Here is a 17,069-nt window from a genome sequence, read left to right on the forward strand (position 1 = left end):
TTAATGTCATACCGTGGAACATTCCAGGCAGAACAATGACGTATCCATAGAAACAAGCAGGTGACGGACCCCCAACCAAAAAGTTACAAGGTGCACTGTGTATTCTGGTGAAGGATCTGCCATCTGCTGGTCTCCATGGAGATATTATGGTCTTGCCTTGATTATTCCACAGTATGGAAATAAAATGGAGACAGGTTAATGGTCAGATTTATGGAGAAGCAAGCCTGTGCATGGTAAAAATGTGTGTTTTTAAGGTATTTTTGAGCCACAAAATACCTACAATTGAACAAACACAAGGCAGATATGTTTAAAGCCCTGTTGTGGAACATTCCAGACAAAGTAGCAAGTAACGGACATTCCACCTTACAAGTTACACGGTGCACCATTAAATCCATACTGCCACCATTACACACTATCTGCCTGATACTTCACCCTTGTATTTTTGACGCAGTAACAAAAAAAAAGGTGCACTATGTAACTTTTCTGGTGAAGGATCTGCTACATTCTTGTCTCAGTGCTGATGCTTTCCCACAATATGGCATTAAAATTATCTGTCTAAACGGAAACAAGCAGGTGAGATCTAGATCAAGTTACAGGTCAGATCTGTGGAGAGGACACCCCGTTCATAGTAAAAATTGATGTTTTCAAGCATCCATGTGAGCAATAAGAATACCTGTAATTGAATAAATGCAAAAATGTTAGGTGTGTGAAACATAAAGCAATGAAGTAAAGTAATGAGTAGAGTAGACCTTTCAACAGAAAAGTGACATACTTCACCTTTATGCAGAACTTATATTACTCATGTGGATGACATATAGTGAACGGGAAGGTAGCAGAAGTAGTCATAATACAGGGATAAAGCACAGCCTAAGAATAAATATTTTCACCCTAAAATGTTTTGATTACCTATTCTACTGTGTTAAAGTTAATGAAGTTTAAGGTTTACTACTGGTTTGTTAAATGCAAACTTTATGTTGCCTAATTTGTCATAGTTATTGTATTTAATTTAATGTATTCTGTTTATTTTAGTTGCTGTGTCTCGCTCTAGATTTACTTCTGTACTATCATTTATAGACATTAAAATGAATGCACTGCCCAAACTGGTGTTGTCATGATACTAAAATTTTAAACTCAATTCTGAGATAGAAGAACTCACTCAGTACTCAGTACCAGTTACAATACCACAATACTAATTTCAATACCATCATACTACAACAGAAAGCCCAAATTTATGCTCTCTTAATGTCATTGTGTCAGTATGAATATTTGGTCAAATGAGTATGTCTTCTTGATATTAGTTTTAGTATCAATAAGTATCAGATTTTTTGATATATTTGACAACTCTAGTTCAAACACAAACTTTGCTGAACCGATTAGTGCCATAGCATATTCAGTTTTAATTTAGTCTTGTACAAATGTATTTATGGAGAAGACCTTCACCAGCTTGTTATTTACAAAACTACGGTGTTTATCATGACTTCAAGACTCAACAATGAAAGAAGATTCAAACCAGACTCCCCTCTGTGTTGTTATGCTTTAATACACGAAAGAATAAGACGATCATCATAAAAGTGACTGACTCATGATATTCTTTTCACAGAGCAAAGGCAACTGGCCAGACCAAGCCATTTGTATTGTTCTCGTGAGCTACTTTTAATACATTTGAAGTAACTCAGCCTATGTTCACACTAGCCAGCTACGGTTCGCTGAATGCTATAACATCAGTTTCTCAGCACCTAGAATAACATTGAGTCATCCTCACTTTATTTTGAGGCCATGTTTCTACTGTAAGGGGCCTCTATAGTCAGTTAGCTCATTCCCCATGTGTCATGTCTCCTGCTCGCCTGCTCGCTTAACTGCTGACCTGCTGACTGGACACATGCCATGAGGCCCTCTACCTTAAAGTTTACCCTTATTAAAGACTCAAACTGGCACATATACAGAGCAACTGGCCAAAGGAGGTCAGGTTTTTTTTTTTGACTATAAATGTCAGTTTTATGGTGGACATCCTGGGGATAGCAGCCAATTTCCTTAGGCTCCAGGGTCAGGTCATAATGCAGGCTGCTAAATAATGACACCACCATTTAACATTAAAGACATTCTCAAGACATCTGTTTGATTAAAGGGACCATTTGAACCTATTTTCTGATCTATTATAATGTTGTCTCCTCATCAAAAAACACCTGAAATTGTGTTTTATTTCATTGACACATATTTAACACACAAATCCTGCATATTTAGGCTGAGTTCTTCGCTTAAATGGAAGATACTCTATACACATACCCCACATACTCCTGACTCCATACTAGAATCATTTGGATGATTTCAGCTCTGGAATTGACATTCTCAATTTAAATAAAAGGTAGCTGTTAACTTGAAAACCCTCAATACATGACATCACAAGGTGGAACAGAGTATTTTGAGCTTAGGAGATGTAGATAGTGTTATAATAAATTGTAACTCAAAAATGTGTGAATGAAGCAAAACGCAACTCCAGTTATGTTTCTAAGGAGGTAATGACATTATAACATGGCTAAAAGCTGACAAGACTCAATTTAGTGTAATTTAAACCTTAAACCTTAAAATATCAAATTGCTTTTACCATTTTAAACATTTGTACCCTTCCAAATGCTAAAAATTGATTTTTTGTATGTTCTGTCTTTTAGGTCTGGCAGTGTGAAGAATCACTGGGATGAAATATTTCACTTTGTGGAGAACCTCGCAGTAAAATTCAAAAGGTATGTACTGGTAACTGCTTCAGTATATTTGAAAAGTACATCTTTTTCCTCATATTGATCAATCACATTATTATTATTTTTTTGTCTTTTTAGCTTTCAAAATGTATGTGGTTGAACTTAAAAAAAAAAGATGTTAATTAGTGCCATTAACACCAAAACAAAAGTGAAGATTTATAAAACGTATTAATGCATAGTTTTTAGTGAATATATCCTTTAACAACAATAAAAGGTAACATGGTGATCTAAATATGTTATGTGTTGGCATAATACACCATAGAAGAACAATACTCCCTAGACTTAAGCTTATCATTGACCATTAGAAATTATTGTATTGGACTAAAGTTGTACTTTATTTTAGGGATGCACCGATCCAGCTTTTTCAGTTCTCATGCTGATTTCGATACTATAGCCTTAAGTATCTGCTGATTACCAATATCTAGAGATACACAAAACAGCATTTATTCTCTGACAAAACTGATCCAAATGTGTTATTTAACTATCAACTAACAAGTAACTACATTATGAGATTTTCTGGTCCAATTACAGCCAGTAAATAGTCTCATTACATGAATTTATATGCCAAACTAAGATATCGACTGAAATGATACTTGGAAGCCGATATCCAATCCTGCAAACTTTTCAGTATCTGCGCCGATATCAAATACTAGCCTCAGATTGGTGCATCCCTGCTATATTTGATTTTCAATAAATGCAAGGTATCAAGGCTGTAAACAGTTCAGTGCTTTGTGAAGAACCCAAATGTTGGTCTCTGAAGAAGAACCATATTTTACGCAGCAGACGCTTCAGTGAAACATAAAACGCGTCCCTACGGCTACACATGGCCATATGCTAAGTCAGTTAGCATGCTGATGTTTAACTCAGCTCAGCTACAGTAGCATAGAGGCACAAGTCTGGAGCAGGTGACGAGAAAAGCAACAACTGGATGCCATTTGTGCGTAATAACTTTCCTTTCCAACACATGTTCAAAACTACAAATCGGCATTAGCGTTGCACATCTTCCAAACTGTTCAAATACATGTGTTGTATGTTTAGCTGGTTCCAATTGGTTTCAAAAGCTATTTCACAAACCCAGTCAAAATGTAACCACAACTGAAGATGCTGTGACATGTTTTGAGTAGAAATATTTAAGTCATTGTCACGAATGGGACTGAAAACAGACCAGCGCCCCATAGGAAATGTTGTTATGCAAGTCAATAGGCCTTCTAGAACAAAACAAAGCAGCTTTACGTGAGAATTATACATTTTTCTCCTCCTAGCACATCTTCCAAAACAAATATCTGTGCTCAAAATGATGAACTTGTTAAAAAAAAGTCATTGGAAATTTTATGAATTCTAGGAAAGAAAGGTTTTGACATTTTCTTTTTTGGCTGAATATTCTGCAGTATTCTTTGATGACGGAATATCTGAGTTTCTTTGTGATTTCATGTTTTCCTCTGTTACAGCCCAATGCTGAGGATGTCCTTCATAACATTCTCCTCAACAGCATCCACCATCATGAAACTGACAGAGAACAGGTAAATACACAATGCAATACCACAATAACATCACAATGTTACACTGTTCAATTTTATTTAAAGGTGCACTATATAACTTTTTGGTTGGGAGTCTGTCACCTGCTTGTTTCTATGGGTATGTCATTGCTCTACCTGGAATGTTCCACAGTATGACATTAAACAGCTCAATTCAATTCAAATATAGATTGTTGTATAGTTAAAAAATATCTAGAAAAACAGGCATTCTGACTGGGGTTGTCTCTCCACAGATCTGACCTGTAACTGTTTTGGTCTCCATGAAGAGAAAAAGGTTTAATACCATACTATGAAACATTCCAAACAAAGCAATAACATCTCCATGAAGAAAATAATGTAACAGACCCTCCACCAGAAAGGTTACGCAATGCACCTTTAATGCAAATGGAGGACAGCTAAAATAAATATTGTTAAAATCTGAGGTAAAACTGGAGGTATTGCTCTGTCTGAAGCTTGGTCATTTCTATTCTCTCTGGAAATGTTGTTTTGTCTGGAATTTTCCACAAAATATCTTCATCTTTGTGGTGTCAAGCAGGTGCTTCCACCAGACCAAGTATTTTTAGAGCCAAAACAGTGTTAAAAAAGTAAACAAAAATATCTTGGAACAACCCAACAAGTGACGTAACCTAAAATGATATTTCTGTGAATGCCCAGAGTGAACATCCAGAAGGGCCTTAACGCTTTGAGACGAGAGATTCCAGGTGGAGACACATGCATGAATCTCGGACTTATCAAAGTAAGTCTGCTTCAAAGCGGAAAACAGTGGATACAGATCATTTATAACCATATAATCCATTCTTTTTTTGACTTAGGCAAATGAGCAGATTGAGAAGGAAAACTTCGGTAAGCATTTAAGAATTCAGGCTTGGTATATTTTAAGATACTTAATGCTAAAGTTACAGTCTGGGTGTGTATTTCTTCTAGGCACAGCTAGTGTGATCATTGCTCTGACAGATGGGGAACTGCAGGAGCATCATCTTATTACAGCACAGCAAGAGGTAAGGACTACACATTCAAACTGCTATCCTAAACCAGGTCCAGGGAAACCAGCAAAGGGCTGCTCTGGGCCTGCCTGTGGATGTGCTCGATTTATGACTTCCCTTTTCTTCCAACAGGCCGCCAGAGCCAGGTCTCTTGGAGCCATTGTGTACTGTGTGGGGGTGAAAGACTTCAATGAAACGCAGGTAAGGTTTCTACATGAACTGGGGAGCTACAACCAGATGGACATGGAAATGTTTTGGTTAGTCTTAAGTAACAGCATCAGGATACAACTAAAAAAAACATAATAATACATTTGATTTAGCTTTTTGTACACTCAACAACAAATATAGACTGATATGGATTTTTTATTTTTTTTTTAACCAATACTTATATCCAATATTTAGCCTGCTGCTCTGGTCGATAACAGATATTTCCTGAGGCCATTATTTATTTAAAGTTTAAAATTATAGTAAGGCCCATAAATTCAAATTAACATTTTGCTTTTGTAAATATAACAATGGAATGCATTTATTGAGGATATAAAATACACGTATATCTCCAAATTGGTACTGATATTAGCCGATACCGCTACTGAAGCCGATATATTGTCCATCCCTACACAAGACCACAGCTGTCTTGGGGTAGACTGATAAGGGTGCCAATCTGCACCACCAAATACTTACACACAACATACTCTTGCTCAAAGACACAATACACAATCCTTTATTTTGTTGTGTTTAATCATCACTGTGGAAAATAAGCCAAGCCAGCAATTAAAAATAACAAAATTGGGGACGAAGTGTTTCACAGTTGGCAGAATCTCACATGGGAGTAAATAAGTTTTTAATATGCATCACAACCAGAATTCAGCAAAACATTAATAGTGTAGTTTGATGAATAACAACTTTGCAGCACTCTCTATAAGTCCGCTCCTATATTTCCTTGGCGTGTCTGTACAATAGAGTGCATTCTCACACTACTGAATGACGTCTATTCACTGGACTTTTAGCTCAAGGCCCAGAAAACCAGCTTTAGTCATTCTCACTCTATAGCTGCCCCTCTCTCTGCCAGGGCAACATCTGCAACTTTCATAATAGTAAATAATTAGCTGATCTGATGATTGGCTTTCCCATGTGTTATGAAATGTGAAAGATGGGACTCCTGAGAACTCATCATCAGTTGAAACCCAATATATCTCCTACACTGTAACTTCTATCCCATTTGATTTCTGATTATAAATGCAGCCATTATGTGATTGGGGCACTGTGAATGGCATGACTCATTTCCTGTTTGAACATTCTTCAGTAGTATCCATATGTTCAGTTTTATTCATTTGACATTCAATATTCGTCCTGCTTTTGTGGGTAATAACTGACATCTGTTGTCAGTATTAAGATTTTGAAACTTGTGCATTTGTCTGCTATATAGTTAATCTTTGACATCAATGGGTCATTATATTATCATTTGGCTAACAACACAACACAATATTCATCAAAAATTACCTAATAAACAAGTTAGTTGACTTCCATGTTAGAAAACTGCAGTGCCCAACAGAAGCTGATGTCGCCATAAACATCATCACAATAAAGAGCTGCATAGCTGTCGTCACCTCTTATGGACAACTGCAGTTCACTCTAGCGAGTAGCAGATTTTTTTTCATTTGTACCAAAATGACTATGGGAAACTGCCGCACATCACAAAGTAAGAAAGAATCACTCCAAATACAACTTTTAGAAGATAAGTGAGAAGGGGAAACAACTATAATATGGTTAAAAGCTCTAAAAGTCAGTATTGCATTATTGGTGTGTTTTAAGATTCATGGTAAGGCCCACAAAAGTAAAATTCACATTTTATATAAAAAAAAAAAAAATAAATGTATATGTATATATCCAGTATATAATTTGTACTTTTTATGCTGATTTTATAAACATAGAGCCATTGCTCTTGCTTTATTAGTCTAGTATTTACATTCTAACTCACTATTTTTTACAAAAAGACACATCTGATGCAGAATAAAACTAAGAAAAACAACTGGCCCAATATAACTAGGATTTTTTCCGATATTGATAACTCAATATTGATATCTGCACCTACATATTGCTAAACCCCAGTAATTTATCAATGACAATAATAGTAAAATTGTTTATAAGTTATGTTTTTGTTTTCCCCATAGTTGGCCACCATCGCAGACACCATCGAGCATGTGTTTCCTGTCTTGGGAGGATTCCACGCTCTCCGAGGAGTCATTGATTCGGTACATATACTTTTTAACACACAAGTCACTCACATCTTCATCTACAGTCAATAATCATTTTCTCTGCAATTTTAGATTTAAAAAACACAAACCTATAATACGGTGGTCAGGTATGTTTTGGAGCTTAAAGTTAAATCACACTGTGTTAGCCTAAGCCGCCAGCACTGTAGGTCTTTGTGTGTATTGGAATTTTAAACACTAACATATTGAGGCACTACAGTTCAGGCAGCCCAGTTAGGTTTCCATCCAACAAAGGTGAAAGAAGGTAAAGTTCTTCCCCCATGTGTGCATCCAAGGACATGCTACCAGACTCACCGCCAAAATAATCAAGCCTAATCAGAATGAATGAGTTTACTTAAGGCTATATAAAAAGTGCTGTTCCTGATTTTTACTTAAACATAAACTTAAACTTACTTAGCTGTAGCATGCAACTTTTTAGCCAAAAATAAACTTTTTTGTTTATTATTATTACTAATAATAAATTATTAACTCAAAATTTTTACTTTTTTTTACCTCGAACTGCTTGTTTTCATAGAAAACCTTTGTTCCTTTGGCTATATATTCCACAGTATGGCATAATAAAACTTTTAACTCTTAACTCAAATTTTAAAAACTGAAAAACAACTAGTTCAACAACTGTAGTGGTCCAAACCTATTCCTCACTTACTAACACATTTGTAGCGTCCCCTTTGACAACTTTCAGAGGCCAGAGCATCACAGTAATGCTAACAACAAGCACATTTTCTAGTCAACAGAAGATGAAAACACTTTATAACTAGATACAGACAACACACAGCAGTCTCATTTTGACCCTAGGAGTTACTTACACAATATATCTGTACTGGAGCAAAACAATATTTCTAATTTATTACGTAAAAAAAAACAGGTACAGTATACAGCCCCTTTAAAGATGCACTGTGTAACTTTTCTGGAGGAGGGTGCGCTACCTCCTTATTTCCAAATGTTATTGCTTTGTCTAGAATGTTCCACAGCTTGTCTCGTTCTGTCACAAGGGAGACAAGAAGGTTACAGCACTACACTACAATACAGTTCAGATCTGTGGAAAGTCGCTCCTATTCACAGAAGGAATTATGTTTTTTATGCAATAGAAACACTCGTAATGAATAACTGCTAGATGAATATGTTTAATGTCACACTATGAAACATTCAAGGGAAAGTGCTAACATCTCCATGGAGACAAGCAGGTAACGGAACCTCCACCAGAAAAGTTACACAGTGCAGCTTTAAGACTGGTTCAAATTGGGCATTTGAATGGTGAATAAAGGTGATGTAAGTGACTCTTGTACGTGGCATGTTGATGGTTGCCAGATGAGCTGAGTAGTTCGGAAACTGCTGATCTACCAGGATTATGTCACATAAGCACCCAAGGGTTCACAAAGAGTGGTCTGAAAAGGCTAAGCAGTAAAACTTTGGCAGGCTGATCCTATTGTTCCTTCTGTACTGTACTATATAAAACCAGACACACTTCTTTTTGTTTGGTAGGTTTATTTTTCAAACCTTTTAAATAAGGTTTGGCACTATGTATAATGAGACTTTGCAAACTTTTTGGCAGCTAGTGGTATTCTGTGTTAAACTGTAACTGTAAACTAGCTGAGGATCAATCCATTCCAACTACTTTTTTACCACTATTTTTAGAGAAACTTATCTTAAATGTTATTCAATTGCAGGTGATTTTATTGTTCAAATTACCTTGTAGAGTTGTGAAAATCCTAAATAATACTAAAACTAGATATAATCTAATTTTTCAAGTATCGATACTAAAAAAGTCACATTCATAGAACAGAAATGAACCTTTCCTGAATAGCTTTAGAATGATCTTGAGCAGTATCAGAGCAAAGGTAAGAACAAATAGACTAGTACACGTCCATGGACAGCATGGAAATATAAAAGAAAGTATTATGATTTAATGTGGAAGATTGCACTCTTCTGTCTAAATAGAGTGTTTTAACTATCATTGTGGTATTGAGTTTTCAATTTTATGTGACAATACTAATACAGTACCGGTCAGAAGTTTTAGAACACTCATATTTTTCCAGTTATTTATTGCAATTCAAGTCGTGCAAGTCCAATGAAGAGCTTGAAATGTTACAGAGGTAAGAACTGAACAGCCAGAGGTAAAAAAAAAAAAGATAAAAGATACAAAACACAAGTCCAAGCTCTGCCAAAAATACCTCAGGAAAAAAAACAAGTTTGTAAGCTTGAAAACATGGAGCTGCCAACACAGTCTGCAGACTTAAACCCCATTGAGCTGGTTTTGGATGAACTGGACAGAAGAGTGAAAACCAAACAGCCTACAGGTGCCACAGATTTATGGGAACTGCAACAGACTTGAGAAGAACTTTCTGAAGAATATTTGCTTTCTAGTGTAAAAAAGAATCAGTTGTTGTATCTGCCAAAGGTGGACACTTTCATAAATCAAAAGTTTAGAATATGTTTTGGTCAACAGTGTGGTGTTCTAAAACGTTTAACCACTAGTGTACCTTGAAAAACACATATTTTTTTACTGTGAGTGGTGGTCACTTCTCCACAGATCTGATTTGTAATGTCCATGTGACATCACCTCCTTGTCTCCATAATACTTACTCCACCAGAAAATTCCATATTATCCACAGTTTGTAGAGTAGTCAAAAATTGTACTTAAGTAAGAGTACCTTCAAAATAATATTACTCAAGTAGCTAGTAGTCAACTTTATGATTTGAAGAGAATGTAATTTGAAGGACAAAATATTAAATAATGCACAAAATCTGGCATTTTCAAAGGACAGACACAAAAATTAAGAAACACTAAATAATATTTGAATGTTCCAATCATTTCATATTGTCAACATAAATCTTTTGTCACATGTAGACTTACCCACAGTGGGATGAGTAACTAAAACATTTATTCAAGAAAGAATTCTGTTAAAAATACTGTTATAAAATAATACCCACAAAGGAGTAAAAGTATGCTGCTAGAAAAGTACTCCGAAAAGTACAATTTCTTAAAAAAAATCTTACTCAAGTCAATTTAACAAACAAATACCCACCTCTGATAGTTCCTCTTGAAGCAGTTTTGCCTTTACTGTCAAACTTTTCCTAATTTTCTGTGTGTGTTTTCAGATCATTAAGAAATCCTGCATAGAGATTTTGGCCGCCGAACCTTCCAGCGTGTGTGCAGGAGGTAAGCAGCTCAAGAGACCACACTTCAACGGGTCCCTTGTGAGTCATCCCGAGCAATGGCAGCCTCCCCTAAACTTTGGACTGTGTTAATTTCATTACTGGACCCCATCTCTCACTCCACACTACAGTAATGGCAATTCCAGCCCGAGAAGACCTCCACATGGGTATACGGGTCACTCATAGGAAATCTACAGGGACAGAAAGCGTGGTGGGAATCATTTTAGAGACAGCTGTTAAATTGACTGACCATAAGAGGAGTTAAAGGTGCTGTACCTGACTTTTAGTGTCTTGAAAACTTGAGTAATAGGTTTTCAGTGGTCCAGAGTTGTTCATCACTTACCTTATGCATTCCGAGCATCCTACTTATACATGCATCATGAATTTCGGACTTCCGGTTATTGCGCAATGCATACTGGGAAGGAGCATCAAACCGCCATGTTTGATTTCCCAGTGGGATGTGTCTATTGAAAAAGCCAGTCTTTTCTAATCTTTTGAAGCATATTGCTTTTGGTTCTGGTTCTGATATTGTCATATTTTAGTTTTGGGATTCGGGACATCGTAATTGTGTGATTATTGGATGTCCTAACAACTGAAAACAGCTTGAGAAATGGGCTTCGGAAGTTTGCAAACTCAGATTTGTGTGACTGCAAACCTCCGTTCAGACAGTTTCCCTTCCCAACAGAACTGAATAATAGTGAAAGGCGAAGGTGATGGGCATTACTTATACACAGGAAGGACGAAAAAGGTAACCTTTGGCTGACTAAGAAATCATCCTGAGTTTGCAGCGAACATTTTGTAGCATAGATCTGATACCCATTTGAATTTATGGAGTTCGCAAACTTCCGAAGCCCATTTCTCAAACCGTTTTCCTCTGTTAGGACATCCAACAACCACCCAATTACGATGTCTGAATCCCAAAACAAACATATGACAATATCAGAACCAGAAACAAAAGTGATATGGTTCAAAAGACTACCCCACCAGGAAACCAAACATGGCGTTTTGATGCTCACTTTCTCGGGAATCCTTCCCAGTATGCACTGCGCAATGACCCGAAGTTCGAAATTCGTGATGCATGTATTCACAGAGATAAGTTTACAAGTGAGACCAGAACAGTTTTGGCGTCACAGTAATGCTCACAACAACTAGCATGCAAACACGCCCTGATAATCACACATTGTTGGACATATTTTGACCACAAGAGCAATATTTCTGTGGGGTGAGGCACATTTTTGGGTGCACATGCCCTTTAAAGACAGTTGTTAAATTGACTGACCATAAGAGGAGAGGAAGGGTGGGATCGGCTGTAGACGCAATCTGATTCGTCTCTGCCAAAATAATGAGTATAATTAGTCAAAGCAACATGACTTCATTAAAGTTGATTCAATAGTTTGGGCAAAACAAGAACCCTTTGAATGAACATCTGCAGGCCTGTTGTTAAAAAGTCATTTGCGTTCAATTGGATTTTTGCAAACCAGTGAAGCGTAATGTTATGTTTTATAAACTTTTGACAGGCTGTAAAAGAGCCACATGTGAACATAATCCACTAACTCCAGCCATCTTTGGGCAAGTTGGGTTTGCATTTTTCTTTATTTAGTTGTAGAATTTGTATCACTTTATTTTTGGAAGTGTTTCAGAAAATATCATTTTTAATTTGTTTTACTTATCCTGTATAATATAGTATTTATTATATTTATATAGTATCATGAATATCTGCAGCAATGTATTCTCAATGTATACTTTTGCCTGACTGTGATCTCCCATGAGCAGCCTTATTTGTTTTGATACAGACAGACCATGCAAGTCTCTGATTGGCCGGTGACCAGACCAGTATTGATGAACTGTGTATTCTGGATCTGAAACATCATTAACAATTAATGTATTTGAACTTCCTGTCTATTCTTTTGAGGAAACTTGTAACTTCATTGGAACGTCCTGTCTATTCTTTTGAGGAAATTTCACAATTGCAAATACAGATTTTTTTTAAAATTATTAACTGCTAGGGCAACTATGCTATTTTTCACGCTCTGAAATCCATTGATGGGAAAATGTATTTATTAGTGTATTAAAAGAATAGGAATCCACCTCTTATCTTTTTTTTTTCTTTGTCTTTTTTTTTTTTTTCAATATTTGCTAAATTTCAATCTGACCATAAAATGTTCCCATATGCTATACTATACTAGTTGAATATTAATTATTGTGTGTGCCTGTTTTGTGTTCAGAGTCGTTCCAGGTGGTGGTGAGGGGGAACGGCTTCCTCCATGCCAGGAACATCGATCAGGTCCTCTGCAGCTTCAAAGTCAACGACACGGTCACAATCAGTGAGTCGTATTAGATATCCATGACTCTCTTATGAAAAAGATTATATTACATCAGTTAAGCCAGTTATTGTCATGTTATGGATGATAAACATGAAAATAGCAACAAGATATGAATATTGTATCACGTGGCTGGGGTCTTTCTGTGAGGAGTTTGCGTGTTCTCCCTGTGTCTGAATGGGTTTCTTTTGAGTTCTCTGTTATCCCCCATCAATCAACCCAAAATCCTGCTGTAGGGTAACCTCATGACCAAAATCCTTGATCAATATTTGGATATAGGTCCCTGGGGCACTGCTCCTGATAGGTTACCCTGTGGCACTGGTTGAAAAAAGGGTCAAATACTGCTGTGAAATTTTCCTATGGGGACAATATAGTCTACAAATAAAACTACAAACCCATGGAAATATCAAAATAGAAGCTTCCAGAGTTCGCCTTCCTTCAAATGCATGTTGACACTAGTATAGATGTACTAGTATGTTTTCTTATCTTATGGTCGGTTTACAACTAAGATGGCAGAAACGCTGATATTTTTTGAAGTACCAAAATCTGTTTAGTTAGGTCTGTTCAAACACGTTGAAATATGACTCTTGTATTAGTTTGTCAGTTCATATTTTGGCCTTTTTGTCAATTCATCTGGAATGTGTGTTGGTGGTGTGTTGGTATTGATACTTTGCAGTGACATCACGCTGGGGGTGTTCTACATGTACTTTTATAATGCTAATGCTGGCTAGTTTGTGACTGTAATCTTATTTGAGAGAGATTTGTTTAACAGCACAAATCAGCTCACTTGTAGTTCCAACTAAGTCAGTTCTTTGTGGTCAGATTGTGTTAAAACAAAACTCAGACTAAACTCTAACACAGTCTCAGACAGAGCAGAGCCTACAGTTAGCTTCACACCCCCCAGGGAATGTTAATGACATCAGCTGCAAAGTATCAATCAGATATTACTTCAAACTGAGCTTCCTAAGAATCACTCTCTTCACTATTTGCGTTATAGATGAGAAACCAGCCAGCGTAGAGGACACTTTCTTACTCTGCCCGGCTCCTGTCATCGATGAAGTTGGAAAGTATGTATTTTTTCCATCTTGTTGATCCTCTTTCCACTCCGACCTGACACATAACCGCTTATAATTCAGCATTAGTGTCCACATGTATTCTTGCTCACGTTTTTGCCCTCAGAAGCACATGTACTGTTCCCTCCCATGTGTGGTTGAGCCCTTATAAGAAGCCTGCCATACATTAGCAGCTTTTATGAGCCCTATCGGAGGCCACATTCCTCTGGTCCTTATCCCACTGAAGCTTAGCGGAATATAGAGGGCTGTATAGCAGTGCCAATACACGCACGGGTAAAGCTTGCAACAGTGAAAACAATTATAGGTTGTTATGAGGGTTTACATGTCATATTATGCATTATGTCGCCGTCTGAGTAACAATGCGACGAAATACATGGCCTGTGTGTGACTTTTATTTCTTCTACTTCAGGATTTTACTCTTTTACGTCATGAAGTATGATATAAAAACTGATATTTGTGATGTAAAAAATGTAGAAAGGAATTTTGTTGAGTGAGATAAATATGAAAGCAACAGCCTGTGACCTGCCTTTAAGGGTTCAACATCACTTTGAGAGTAGGAAGTAAGTGGACATAGTTCCTCACTCATGGTTGAAAGTTTGGTATGTACTGCCACACTAACTAATTGCAAATATTTTCTGTTATTGTGAAGTCAAAAGCAACAAATGTATAGTTCTACATCTGTGTTAATTTCTTAGACTTAGACACAATTTGAAAAAAGTTATTCAAAAATGTAGTTAAAGGTACAATGTGTAAATTTCTGGAAGTAGCACATTAGCATGCATGATTCAAAGAAATTACATTGTTAAAGCTATACTTCGGAACATTATACATGGAGAAAGATAAGTGTTACATACTATGAAATAATAAGAGTCAGGTTTGTGGAGATGAAAGTTTGCTCAATAAAAACAACCAAACTGAACAAACATACATTTCTTTTAGTCTATTTTTTGGGGTAAAAGTTATATACTGGGGCTTTAACCACCGTATTAATAAGTAAAATAAACCAAAAAAAAATCGGAATGTTTTCTCGGTCAGTACGTAATGAAATCAAAATGGACCAAACCCAAAATTCACATTTGTACAAGCGTGGAATCAGTTTTAAATAAACATTGTCTGTAATGCAGTTAAATTACTTACAAATGAATGTAACATGAACCAGAATTTGTATACTTGTGCTAGCCTAATAACCTGATGTAACCCTAGCTTTAGCAAAAACAAAAATAAGCCATTAGAGACCAGATTTTGTCTGATAAGAAAAAAAAATAAGTGTCTGTGTACAAATGCCCTGACAGCACACATCCCTCATCTTTAACACTGTTTGCTTTGGTGACAGTGTCTATGATCAAAATTCCTTCAGTTCAATCAGCCATCAGACTCATAAACCCAGATAATATTTTCACTGGCTGTCATCTCTCAGTTCAATCTTTCACAGGAAATATTTTCTCACAGATTAATGATTCAAACTGTAAATTTCATTTTGATTACCTGAGAGATTGGTCATCAAATATAGGGTACATTTTGTCTTGTTATTTAACTCCCATATTCACATTATTCTATAGCTTAGTTACTACTACTAGTATTCATTGCGGTGAATAATTAGGATGCTCGTAATATACTAGTATAAGCTAGGCTAAGTTTGGATCACTGCAGTGCAAACTAATGATGTAATAATAACTGAAATATTGTGATATCGTATCGTCAAAAGTCTCACAATAATGTTGTGGGTTGTCATAATATATTGAATCACAAGTTCCTTTGCTTAAATGCCTTGTTTCATAGTAGCAACAGTTTCTAAACATAGAGAACTACATATCCTTTGATTCATTTCAGCGCAGACAACATGAAGAAATATGTTTTTTACTTGAATTCTTGGGATTATGAAAGTAATAACTCACACCAAAATCTTTTCAAGGTATTTTACAAGCAAAAAAGTGTCCCATCTTTAATTATTAGCCAAATATCGCAATAAATATCGTACCGTGAGATGCATATTGTGATAATATTGTACTGTGAGATTTGGATATTGTTACATCCCTAGAATATGACAATAAATGTTGTACCAAATGACTGATCAGAGCATTTTATAATGTCAGTCTTGTTATTATGTATAATATTATAATATCGTGAGCCTCCCAACCATATTGTGATCTTTCCCAAAATATTGCAATAAATATCATACCGTGAGTTTCATACCATGACAATATCGTATCATGAGACTTGGATATCGTTACACTACTGCAAGCTGTTTACTTTAAATTATGTTCAAATGTTGTAACCTCTTCAAAAACATACCTGGAGTTGTGTTTTGTTTCATTAACACGTTTGAGTAATCCTTTATTATTAGTCTGTCTATCGCAAACTAACAGAAACTGTAAACAAGTAGGTGTGTTAGTTTCAGAGTAGTTTCACTATAGTTAGCTCCTCCCTTCAGGCAGATATAAGGAAGTATCCACCAGCATTTTGACCAGAACTGAGGAGCTTGGATGAGCTGCGAAAAGTATTCTAAATAAACTTTTGTCCAGTCGGCAAATTGAATTTCTCCTTTTGCCATATATCGCAAAAACTCAAAATGTTCCACCTTGTGATGTCATGATGTACAGTAGTGGTAGTTTTCAAGTTAACAGCTACCTTTTTACTTCTTCTGGAGTAGAGATAAGCAATTTCAGGGCTGAAATCATCCAAATGATTCTAGTGAAGGTGTCTGGAGTTTAAAAACACAATGGAGCACTTCCTGTATTACCACATGACATCACAAGGTGGAACAGAGTGCTTTCTCTTTGAGAGATGAACGCAGCCCAAATATGCAGGGATTGTGTGTTAAACATGAAACAAAACACAACTCCAGATATATTTTTGACAAGGAAACAAGATTATAACATAGGTCTGAAAATAGCATAATATCATAATATGGGCCCTTTAAAATTTGTTCTTCTTTTTAGTATAGTGCCTTTATTGTACTACAAATAAATAATGAT

At 36.2% G+C, this 17,069-nt stretch overlaps 1 protein-coding gene across 1 annotated transcript in view; it reads left to right on the plus strand.

Moving 5' to 3' along the window:
* The window catches only part of antxr1c (ANTXR cell adhesion molecule 1c), a 48,695-nt gene that overhangs the window by 11,166 nt on the left and 20,460 nt on the right, over positions 1 to 17,069 (plus strand). Inside the window, exons 2-11 of the mRNA XM_055150353.1 lie at positions 2,667 to 2,738; positions 4,202 to 4,273; positions 4,943 to 5,024; positions 5,101 to 5,131; positions 5,213 to 5,286; positions 5,404 to 5,472; positions 7,443 to 7,523; positions 10,644 to 10,704; positions 12,926 to 13,024; positions 14,019 to 14,088. Coding sequence (XP_055006328.1) covers positions 2,667 to 2,738; positions 4,202 to 4,273; positions 4,943 to 5,024; positions 5,101 to 5,131; positions 5,213 to 5,286; positions 5,404 to 5,472; positions 7,443 to 7,523; positions 10,644 to 10,704; positions 12,926 to 13,024; positions 14,019 to 14,088 — 711 coding nt within the window. The remainder of the gene's footprint in view (positions 1 to 2,666; positions 2,739 to 4,201; positions 4,274 to 4,942; positions 5,025 to 5,100; positions 5,132 to 5,212; positions 5,287 to 5,403; positions 5,473 to 7,442; positions 7,524 to 10,643; positions 10,705 to 12,925; positions 13,025 to 14,018; positions 14,089 to 17,069) is intronic.

This window comes from Boleophthalmus pectinirostris, unplaced genomic scaffold, assembly GCF_026225935.1.
Source record: "Boleophthalmus pectinirostris isolate CB_2022bp ecotype Guang Dong unplaced genomic scaffold, ASM2622593v1 HiC_scaffold_14, whole genome shotgun sequence".
Classification (NCBI taxonomy): domain Eukaryota; kingdom Metazoa; phylum Chordata; class Actinopteri; order Gobiiformes; family Gobiidae; genus Boleophthalmus; species Boleophthalmus pectinirostris.